Consider the following 11,648-nt stretch of genomic DNA (forward strand, 5'->3'; position numbering starts at 1 on the left):
ATCTTCTTGAAAATGGAACATGAAGCAGTGTAAACGAGTACCGAGTATAACCACACAACTTTCAGGTGCCTAATTCCATAAATGAGTTCAATGCTTCCCTCCCCCCCCTTGGTGTGGTGTAAAAATGTATATAAAATCTATATATTTTATAAAATAATATTGTCTGGAGACTTTTTTTCCTCTGGTAATAAATAATTAAGACAAATGTTTGTGGAGTTTGTCCAACAGCAAAGTTACAATAATATTCCTAAACAAATGCAGAAAACCCAAAAACTGTCGGATAAACATCAAAATGTCCATTTTATTGCCAATATTGTTGGGGGGGAGGGGGGAGGGTTAAGTTATAGTATTTTTTTTTTTTACATTAATCTACCTTTTGCATAAATTCTCTATATTTATAGGGTGAAATTCTATTTGATATTTTTCAATACATTTGGATCAATAAAATTCCTACCATTGTTTAACAGAAATATTAGACGTTTGATAGGGACAAATTAACTTTTTGCATAAACACTGTTTTATTTTAAGACCTTTTAAAAATTAAATTTTTTTAATGGGGTGCTTACTCCATTTTGCTAAATGAACGGGTTTTTAATTGTTTATCTTCTTTTTAATTTATTTATGATATCTTTGCTCCTGTGTAGTGTTTCCGTGAAGTAAATGTTTTTATTTTCTTATAATAAAATTAATTGTAAGCAATGTACGTGTTTGATATAGGGTATATATATAGGCGGGGTTGCAGACCTGCCTAAGACATGCAGATGAGCATACAGTTGTATTTGTATATATATATATATATATATATATATATATATATATATATATATATATATATATATATATATATATATATTATATATATATAATCAAAGGCTCCTTACCAGGCAGACCAGAGAATCCAGGGAATCCAAAGCAGGCACAGCAAGGAAGAGACAGCACACTTGTTAGCAAAAAGAATTGTATTAGTGAAGCAGGCACAAAACACCAACGTTTCGGTCCTAAAAACAGGACCTTTATCAAGGGAGCACTGTGCTGTCTCTTCCTTGCTGTGCCTGCTTTGGATTCCCTGGATTCTCTGGTCTGCCTGGTAAGGAGCCTTTGATTATATTCATTCATATGGGACTAAGCACCTGTCTTCATCTGTATTTGTGTGCCATCTGCTCTGTTACATATACATATATATATATATATATATATATATATATATATATATATATATATATATATATATATATATATATATATATATATATACACACACACATGTAGAGGTATCAGTACCGTGTTAGCCAAGCTTCAATAATCAAAAAATAAATAGATGATACCGTTCTGTGGCTAACTAAATGCTTTTATTTGTGCGAGCTTTCGAGAAGATGAGCAAACTCTCTTCCCATGAGCGCTAAAGGCCATGTCTGTACATACTGTGCTATATGTATGCACATACTGCTGTCTCTCACACATACTAATACTCCTTATTTTTCCATCCATATACACCAACAGGGACCACATAGTATCCACACACACTTTTAGTTGTGCTACAAACTCACATTTCCACACCCACCCACACCATTTATATCCCTCTCACTTCACACACACCTTGTGTAGAGCACTGTTTATACTGTGGGCTCTCTATTCATTTTTATTCACACTGATACACATACACACTGTTTCTTCACTTGCTTTCAGTTACCCTTTGACACCTCCAGCCATAAAACACATCCACACCGGGGGAAGGAACAGCACAGATAACATTCCAAGAGACACTGTTTTTAAGTTATCCTTGCTTCATTCATTGTAACATCGCCGGAAGAAGAGATCAGTGTATCTCGAAAGCTCGCACAAATAAAAGCGTTTCGTTAGCCACAGAACGGTATCATCTATTTATTTTTTGATTATATATATATATATATATATATATATATATATATATATATATATATATATCTATATCTATCGTAACAGCTGTCTGTGGGTGGTTTTCTGGGTATGCACCTTAACCCTGGCTGTGCTCAAAGCTGTGACCATGCAGCAAGCTTAAGCCTATAGGGAACCATGTTAAAAATGGTTATTGAGGCAAAAAGTGACACTGTGTGCTCATTTGCATGTCATTTCCCAGAATCCCTTGCTGCAGTGGAAGTGCTGTATGCTGGGTGATAATGGGGAAAGGCGGGGTTGCAGACCTGCCTAAGACATGCAGATGAGCATACAGCTATATTTGCATATATATATATATATATATATATATATATATATATATATATATATATATATGTATATATATATATATATATATATATGTATATGTATATATATATATATATATATATATATATATATATATATATATATATATATATATATATATTTTTTTTTTTTTTTTTTTTATTTTTTTCCTAAGGCAAACCTCTATAGGAAGGACAGTGGTACTCTGAGGAGAGGTTCTTATGAAAGGGTTCCCCTTATAGGAAAGGGTTCTTATAATAGGGGTTTCCCTTATAGGAAGGGGTTCTTATAATAGGGGTTTCCCTTATAGGAAGGGGTTCTTATAATAGGGGTTTCCCTTATAGGAAGGGGTTCTTATAATAGGGGTTTCCCTTATAGGAAGGGGTTCTTATAATAGGGGTTCCCTTTATAGGAAGGGGTTCTTATAATAGTGGTTTCCCTTTATAGGAAGGGGTTCTTATAGTAGGGTTTTCCCTTATAGGAAGGGGTACATCAGGGCTGTGAGATGTTCTCATAAAGGGCTGTTATAACAGGGGCTCCCCCCACAGGGCTGTGAGGAGATGGTCTTATACGGGTGTCCTTATAACAAGCCCCCCCCCCCCCAGAGGAATGGGGTACATTGGGTCTTTGATTAAATGTTCTTATAAGAGGGTGTTCTTATAAAAGGGGTTTCCCCAATATAAGGGTAATCTCAAGGCTAGGGGGGGTGTTCTTATAAAAGGGGTTCCCCTTATAGGAAGGGGTACAATAGGGCTGGGATGTTCTTATAGGGAGGGTATTCTTATAACAGCGTTTTCCCTTTATAGGCAGGGGTATGATGGGTCTGGGATGAGATGTTCTTATAGGAAGGGGTTCTTATAATAGGGTTTTCCCTTATAGGAAGGGGTTCTTATAATAGGGGTTTCCCTTATAGGAAGGGGTTCTTATAATAGTGGTTTCCCTTATAGGAAGGGGTTCTTATAATAGGGTTTTCCCTTATAGGAAGGGGTTCTGATAATAGGGTTTTCCCTTATAGGAAGGAGTTCTGATAATAGTGTTTTCCCTTATAGGAAGGGGTTCTGATAATAGGGTTTTCCCTTATAGGAAGGGGTTCTGATCATAGGGTTTTCCCTTATAGGAAGGGGTTCTGATAATAGGGGTTTCCCTTATAGGAAGGGGTTCTTATAAGAGTGTTTTCCCTTATAGGAAGGGGTTCTTATAATAGGGGTTTCCCTTATAGAAAGGGGTTCTTATAATAGGGGTTTCCCTTATAGAAAGGGGTTCTTATAATAAGGGTTTTCCTTATAGGAAGCGTTCTTATAGCAGCGTTTTCCCTTATAGGAAGGGGTTCTGATAATAAGGGTTTCCCTTATAGGAAGGGGTTCTGATAATAGTGTTTTCCCTTATAGGAAGTGTTCTTATAGTAGCGTTTTCCCTTATAGGAAGGGGTTCTGATAATAGGGTTTTCCCTTATAGGAAGGGGTTCTGATAATAGGGGTTTCCCTTATAGGAAGGGGTTCTTATAATAGTGTTTTCCCTTATAGGAAGGGGTTCTTATAATAGGGGGTTCCCTTATAGAAAGGGGTTCTTATAATAGGGGTTTCCCTTATAGAAAGGGGTTCTTATAATAGGGGTTTTCCCTTATAGGAAGCGTTCTTATAGTAGTGTTTTCCCTTATAGAAAGGGGTTCTTATAATAGGGGTTTCCCTTTATAGGAAGGGGTTCTGATAATAGTGTTTTCCCTTATAGGAAGGAGTTCTGATAATAGTGTTTTCCCTTATAGGAAGGGGTTCTTATAATAGTGTTTTTCCTTCTAGGAAGGGGTTCTTATAGTAGCGTTTTCCCTTATAGGAAGGGGTTCTGATAATAAGGGTTTCCCTTATAGGAAGGGGTTCTGATAATAGTGTTTTCCCTTATAGGAAGTGTTCTTATAGTAGCGTTTTCCCTTATAGGAAGGGGTTCTGATAATAGGGTTTTCCCTTATAGGAAGGGGTTCTGATAATAGGGGTTTCCCTTATAGGAAGGGGTTCTTATAATAGTGTTTTCCCTTATAGGAAGGGGTTCTTATAATAGGGGGTTCCCTTATAGAAATGGGTTCTTATAATAGGGGTTTCCCTTATAGAAAGGGGTTCTTATAATAGGGGGTTTCCCTTATAGGAAGCGTTCTTATAGTAGTGTTTTCCCTTATAGAAAGGGGTTCTTATAATAGGGGTTTCCCTTTATAGGAAGGGGTTCTGATAATAGTGTTTTCCCTTATAGGAAGGAGTTCTGATAATAGTGTTTTCCCTTATAGGAAGGGGTTCTTATAATAGTGTTTTTCCTTATAGGAAGGGGTTCTTATAGTAGCGTTTTCCCTTATAGGAAGGGGTTCTGATAATAAGGGTTTCCCTTATAGGAAGGGGTTCTGATAATAGTGTTTTCCCTTATAGGAAGTGTTCTTATAGTAGCGTTTTCCCTTATAGGAAGGGGTTCTGATAATAGGGTTTTCCCTTATAGGAAGGGGTTCTGATAATATGGGTTTCCCTTTATAGGAAGGGGTTCTGATAATAGTGTTTTCCCTTATAGGAAGGAGTTCTGATAATAGTGTTTTCCCTTATAGGAAGGGGTTCTTATAATAGTGTTTTTCCTTATAGGAAGGGGTTCTTATAGTAGCGTTTTTCCTTATAGGAAGGGGTTCAGAGAACAGGGGGTACCCTATTAACCCTACAGCAAACCTCTCTGAGGGGTTAAGTGTTATGTAGCTGTGATGGCCGAGTGGTTAAGGCGTTGGACTCGAAATCCAATGGGGTCTCCCTGCACAGGTTCGAATCCTGTTCACAGCGAGTTTTTTGAACCCGAATTATAATTGTAAAATTAATTTCAACTAACACACCTAATAACCCCAATACAACAACCTTGTATCATTTCTATATTAAAATGAAGTTTTATCGTTTCACTTTTACCACACTCCCTGCCCCCCTGCCCCCCTGTCTGTTATTAACTCCCATTATTAAAATCAACTGTCAATTAATAGCATTTAATTATTATTAATAGCTTTCTTATTATTAATATGATTATAATAATACCCCAAAGGTCTTACACTCTAATAACATCATATAAAAAAAAATCTCAAATGCATAATGAATCCGAAAAGTATAAATGTACCAGCCCAGAAGGAGCTATTATGACCTTATATTAATTATTTAAGGTGTTATTAATTGATCATTATTGGAAGAATAAAAGTAGGCGCTGCTGAGATTCGAACTCAGGATCTCCTGTTTACTAGACAGGCGCTTTAACCAACTAAGCCACAGCACCAGATAGGTAATGCCGGTGACATATATCTAGTTAACAATGAGTGTACCATGCAGTATTATTCTATGAGTGTACCATGCAGTATTATTCTCTATCCTGCTGCAGTATTCTGTATTATTTATCATTAACATTCTAATGTGTTTGATGTTCTATTTTTTTTTTTCCTGGTTAACATTTGACACTTCTGTTTATTAAAAAACAAAAATAACCAAAAATGACAAAACATATCTATCTATATAAATAGATAATTTATACAAAATAATTTGTAATGGTTATTGCATTGATGTTGGATTTTAATATACTTTTTTTTTTTGTGTGGGGGGTGATTAACTTAAAATTCTATAAACAATGCTCTTTCAATAATAAAAAAAAAAGATACATCCCTGTTACTAAGATAACTGCCCCAGTAAAGTGATTAAAATTATAATTATATATAATATATAGATAAATCATATACCGGTATATACATATACATATATACATACATACATACAAAAGGGGCTGTTCTTATATTAAATAAATATATATATATATATAAAATTAATAAATATATATTAATAAAATATATGAATTAGTTATAACATGAATTACATGGATAAATAATTCATACATCATTCGACCCCCACCAGTCATTAACACGTGAGAACACAGTTAATTAACAGAGCTGTGATGGCCGAGTGGTTAAGGCGTTGGACTCGAAATCCAATGGGGTCTCCCTGCGCAGGTTCGAATCCTGTTCACAGCGTTTTTTATGTACATACTTTCTTTAAACAGTGCATACAAGAAAATGCTTACTTAAAACATTTCTGATTGCTAGAATTACTCACGCGTTGTCATAATGTTCGTTTTTATTTTTTAATTCAGTCTAAATATCATTAAATTATGACACCAGTGATATTTTTTGCCATTAAAAGATATATATTTATATAAAACATGATACAGTTATTATACATTTTGTTGAATGGAGATTCTCTACAATTTGTATTTTTTTTAATTCATGTAAACATAGATGTCATTAATAATGAGTATTTTGCGTTAGTTTATTGGGTTATAGCACTCTTGGTGGTATCATTGCGAGTTGTCTCTCAGTGGTTATCATGAATGAGTATCCCATCAGACTTTTAAACAGAGAGGCAAATATTTAGGGGATTGAATGAGCAGAGGTCAAGTAACCCACTCAATTTTATTTACAACAATACATATACAATATGCTAAATTACAATTTCAAACACATGGGGGCAAAATGAGTGAGATTTGTTTTTTTTTCCCCCCACATAAAATGTAATGGGATTTGGGTTTTCCTGGTCAAAATGTAATGAGAACAGTCTAAAAGAGAGATCCCATTGAGGTCTATGAGACACGGAAAGTGTCTTCCGACGAGAGGAGCTCACGGTCAATTAACTTGTCTCCCAGTTAGAGAGAGTTACTCCACATGAGACGGAGTATTTTGTTTTTCAGTTGAATGAGACAGGTCTTTTAATATGAGCGGCACAATCGATTTGGCAAGGCTGCCTTCCAGTGAACGAGTCACACGGTGAACGAGCGAGACTGCCGTCCAATCGGAACTCGGCCTTCCAATAAGTGAGACTTATTCTGAATGAGTGAGATCGTCAACTAAGGAAGAGTCGGACTAACTTCCAATGAGTGAGTGTTGTTCGAAAGGAGAGACTGTTTCCCTAAAAGTGAGACTTCCTTTAATCGGTGAAACTGTTTTCCGGAGAGTGATAGCTAATCCAAATGGGTGAGACTGTCTTGCAATGAGTGAGGCCATCTTCCAATTGAGTGAGGCCCGTCTTCCAATGAGTGAGACCGTCTTCCAATGAGTGAGGCCCGTCTTCCAATGAGTGAGACCGTCTTCCAATGAGTGAGACCGTCTTCCAATGAATGCGACCGTCTTCCAACGAGTGAGACCGCCTTCCAACGAGTGAGACCGCCTTCCAACGAGTGAGACCGCCTTCCAACGAGTGAGACCGCCTTCCAACGAGTGAGACCGCCTTCCAACGAGTGAGACCGCCTTCCAACGAGAGAGACCGCCTTCCAACGAGAGAGACCGCCTTCCAACGAGAGAGACCGCCTTCCAACGAGAGAGACCGCCTTCCAACGAGTGAGACTGCCTTCCAACGAGTGAGACTGCCTTCCAACGAGTGAGACCGCCTTCCAATGAGTGAGACCACCTTCCAACGAGTGAGACCGAGTGAGACCGCCTTCCAATGAGTGAGACTGCCTTCCATTGACTGGGACATCCTTTCATTGATCTGGGACATCCTTTCATTGATCTGGGACATCCTTTCATTGATTGAGGCGCCTTCCAGTGAGTGATACTTAACAAGCTTGCACTGACCCTCACTCTCCATCAGAGGGTACTCCAAACATACCACACACCTCACAATTGCAGCTCTTGATCCAAGTGTCTTCCATCTTGAGCTCAAGAAATGAGAATCCACAAGAGTCTAGTGAGGAAAACATTTCTGGAAATGGGGTCAGGCGGAGGGGTGGGGGGCACAGAGACTATGAGTGATCTGGAACATTTAGAGAGGGATGAATTGACCAATGTTATGGTGTGCTATCCAAAGGTCCTCCCTTTGCCCACTGGGATCACTTTGGATCATCCTCTAGAATCTGGGTGGTCATCCTTGTGATGAATGAAGACACTCGAGCAGTCATTTCATCTTCTGCTTCTGGACAATGTCTCTCTCCTTCTCCAGTTTCTTTCGCCTGTTCTCTGGAATCTCCGCCAGGCTGATGCCATGATTACTGCTCCTGCAGGTCGAGGAGACATGAGTCAAAAGAGAGCACCCGAGGGAGGATCTGATGGGGTAACTGAACTCTCACGTCTCAAGGTGACCAAGGAAGAGTGAATGAGCACAGAGACTGAGCTACCTCACACTCTTATAGATGATCATTACCACAGAAGGAGAGAGAGGACGAGCGAGAGAGAGAGAGAGGAAGAGCGAGAGAGAGAGCGAGAAAAAGAGTGAGAGAGAGAGGAGGAGCGAGAGAGAGAGAGGAGGAGCGAGAGAGAGAGAGGAAGAGCGAGCGAGAGAGAGAGAGAGAGAGAGAGAGAGAGGAAGAGCGAGAGAGAGAGAGGAAGAGCGAGAGAGAGAGAGGAAGAGCGAGAGAGAGAGAGGAAGAGCGAGAGAGAGAGAGGAAGAGCGAGAGAGAGAGAGGAAGAGCGAGAGAGAGAGAGGAAGAGCGAGAGAGAGAGAGAGGGGAAGAGCGAGAGAGAGAGGAAGAGAGAGAGAGAGGGGAAGAGCGAGAGAGAAAGGAAGAGCGAGAGAGAGAGGAAGAGCGAGAGAGAAAGGAAGAGCGAGAGAAAGAGGAAGAGCGAGAGAAAAAGGAAGAGCGAGAGAGAAAGGAAGAGCGAGAGAGAGGGGAGGAGCGAGAGAGAAAGGAAGAGCGAGAGAGAAAGGAAGAGCGAGAGAGACAGAAAGAGCGAGAGAGACAGAAAGAGCGAGAGAGACAGAAAGAGCGAGAGAGACAGAAAGAGCGAGAGAGAGGAAGAGCAAGAGAGAGAGAAAGAGCGAGAGAGAGAGGAAGAGCGAGAGAGAGAGGAAGAGCGATAGCGAGAGAAAGAGCGAGAGAGAGGGGAAGAGCGAGAGAAAGAGCGAGAGCAAGAGAAAGAGCGAGAGAGGAAGAGCGAGAGAGGAAGAGCGAGAGCGAAAGAGCGAGAGAAAGAGCGAGAGAAAGAGCGAGAGCGAGAGAAAGAGCGAGAGCGAGAGAAAGAGCAAGAGAGAGAGGAAGAGCAAGGGAGCGAGAGAGCGAGAGAGAGACAGTGAGAGAGAAAGAGTCAGAGACAGGAGTGGGTTATGACCATTAATATACTCACCCGGGTAGCGTATCTGGGGGTGTCGGGAGGGGCTTATTAAATCCGTCCTTTCCCACTAGCCAGTAAGTGTTCTCCACACCTTTACCCTTCAAGAGCAAGCAAAAAGGGAGGGTTTCCCGGTGAAGCCGAGGCAGATGCCCAGACACGCAGAGCCATAGACCCACAAAAGAGAGAGAGAGAGCGGAGATAGAGAGAGGATCGTAGAGGCTGTACGGTGTCTCTCTCTGGTTACCTTGAGTTCGGTTTTGCCCCTCACTTCAATCCGGTACCCCTCCTGCAGAGACTGCAAAATGTTCACTGTGCTGACGTTCACATGGACACGATAAGCTGTGGGGTAAAATGGTCATGGAGGTGAGGTATGATGCCCATTCAAAGCAGGAGGTATCCTCAACAACCGGACCCCCACAAGATGTGAAAGCAAAGCCTGAGTTCCGACTTCTTCCAGTCACCCCCAATCCCGATCCCCACCCAATGTCCTCCTACTAATCCTCCCTGCTCACTTCCTCAACATAGAAGCCTTCAACACCCAGCCTACACCTTCCAGTTCCCATCTGAAAATGATGCCCCACCAAAATGCTCCACCCCTCAACACAGATTCCAAGCCCACCCAACTACAGAGTGCTTTCAATCCCCGCGATAAACCAAACCTCCACCCAATCCCGATCCCCCACCATGACCGCATGAGATATCCTCTGAATAACCCTTGCTTCACAGAGTCAACCCAGACATCTTCTGCTTTCCACTCAATGAAAGCCTCTGCCCAATTCCAATCCCTCATCAAACCCATCAGATAAGCTCCTGAGAACCTTCCTTCTACTCTTCAACATACAATCTGTATTTACTCATCCTACTCATTCCAGTCCCCACCCAATCCTGAACACTACCATACTTCAGCCCTCAATAAATGTGGCTTACTCACCCAGCATACTGCATCTACTCCTGACCAATCCCGACCGACCCCCATTATAAGTTCCACTGGAAGTACTTCTAATAACATTACCATACCAACACTCAATAAATATGACTTATTCACCCAGTATACTCCATCTACTCCCGACCAATCCCGATCCCACAAGATGTCCTTCTAACAACACTACCATACTCCAACCCTCAATAAATATGACTTATTCACCCAGCATTCTCCATCTACTCCCCACCCAATCCCGATCCCCCATTATAAGTTCCACTAGAAGTACTTCTAATAATACTACCATACTCCAACCCTCAATAAATATGACTTATTCTCCAGCATTCTCCATCTACTATCCACCCAATTCGATCTTCCATTATAAGTTCCACTAGAAGTACTTCTAATAACATTACCATACCAACACTCAATAAATATGACTCATTCAACCAGCATACTCCATCTTCTCTCCACCCTATCTTGATCCCACCAGAACCCCACAAGATGTCCTTCTAATAACACTACCATACTCCAACCCTCAATAAATATGACTCATTCACCCAGTATACTCCATCTACTCCCCACCCAATCCCCCATTATACGTTCCACTAGAAGTACTTCTAATAACACTACCATACTCCAACCCTCAATAAATATGACTTATTCTCCCAGCATTCTCCATCTTCTTCCCACCCAATCCCGATCCCACCATAACCCCACTCTACTCCATCTCTCAACACACAGTCCTTTGTCCACATAGTATTCTTCGACTCCCCGATATATTGGTGCACGGTCTACATCGTATTAGGGAAGAGTCATAAAGGGGCTTACGAAGTCCAGTGGATTCCATGCGAGACGTAGTGTTAACCGTGTCACCGAAGAGACAATAGCGAGGCATTGTGAGTCCCACCACACCGGCTACACAGGGACCTGGGAGGAGGGGGCAGGATTGGAGGGAGGGAGAGAGAGAGAGACAGAGAGAGGAGGGAGAGAGAAAGAGAGAGCAAGGGAGAGAAGAGAGAGGGGGGGGGAGGAAATAGGGAGTGAATAAGAGAGGAATAGGGAGTGGGAGAGAGAGACAGAAAGAGGGACAGAGGGAGAGAGAGAATGGGAGGGAGGAAAGAGGAAGGGAGAGAAAGAAAGAAGGGGATGGAGAGGGAGTGAATGAGAGGAAGATGGAGTTGGAGAGAGAGAGAGAGAGAGAGAGAGAGAGAGAGAGAGAGAGAGAGAGAGAGAGAGAGAGAGAGAGAGAGAGAGAGAGAGAGAGAGAGAGAGAGAGAGGAGGAAAGAGGGAGGGAGAGGAAGAGAGAGAGTGAATAAGAGAGGAAGGTGGATTGGGAGAGAGTGGGAGAGGAAGAGAGAGAGGGGGACGGAGAGGGAGTGAATAAGAGAGGAAGGTGGAGTGGGAGAGAGCGAGAG

At 41.1% G+C, this 11,648-nt stretch overlaps 2 protein-coding genes and 3 non-coding genes across 5 annotated transcripts; 2 read left to right on the forward strand and 3 right to left on the reverse strand.

The window, feature by feature from the left end:
- The first annotated feature begins 4,942 nt into the window (after positions 1-4,942).
- On the forward strand, positions 4,943-5,024 carry TRNAS-CGA (transfer RNA serine (anticodon CGA)). The gene has a single exon. It is a non-coding gene; the product is annotated as a tRNA-Ser (tRNA).
- A 401-nt stretch (positions 5,025-5,425) lies between these two features.
- On the reverse strand, positions 5,426-5,499 carry TRNAT-AGU (transfer RNA threonine (anticodon AGU)). Its single transcript has one exon. It is a non-coding gene; the product is annotated as a tRNA-Thr (tRNA).
- Positions 5,500-6,159: 660 nt separating this feature from the next.
- On the forward strand, positions 6,160-6,241 carry TRNAS-CGA (transfer RNA serine (anticodon CGA)). Its single transcript has one exon. It is a non-coding gene; the product is annotated as a tRNA-Ser (tRNA).
- A 395-nt stretch (positions 6,242-6,636) lies between these two features.
- On the reverse strand, positions 6,637-11,098 carry LOC142483186 (retinal guanylyl cyclase 1-like). The gene is made up of 4 exons (XM_075583251.1): positions 11,061-11,098; positions 9,555-9,649; positions 9,323-9,408; positions 6,637-8,256 (listed from the first exon to the last, which is right to left on the reverse strand). The coding sequence occupies exons 1-4, from the start codon at positions 11,077-11,079 to the stop codon at positions 8,157-8,159; spliced, it is 300 nt and encodes a 99-aa protein (XP_075439366.1). The 5' UTR covers positions 11,080-11,098; the 3' UTR covers positions 6,637-8,156.
- On the reverse strand, positions 8,373-9,276 carry LOC142483187 (uncharacterized; the record flags this gene model as incomplete). The annotated part of the gene is made up of 2 exons (XM_075583252.1): positions 8,373-8,956; positions 8,991-9,276. Coding segments are annotated over 2 exons (870 nt in total), but the record flags the coding sequence as incomplete, so codon positions are not given.
- Positions 11,099-11,648: the final 550 nt, after the last annotated feature.

The sequence above is a fragment of the Ascaphus truei genome, unplaced genomic scaffold (assembly GCF_040206685.1).
Source record: "Ascaphus truei isolate aAscTru1 unplaced genomic scaffold, aAscTru1.hap1 HAP1_SCAFFOLD_3057, whole genome shotgun sequence".
NCBI lineage: Eukaryota > Metazoa > Chordata > Amphibia > Anura > Ascaphidae > Ascaphus > Ascaphus truei.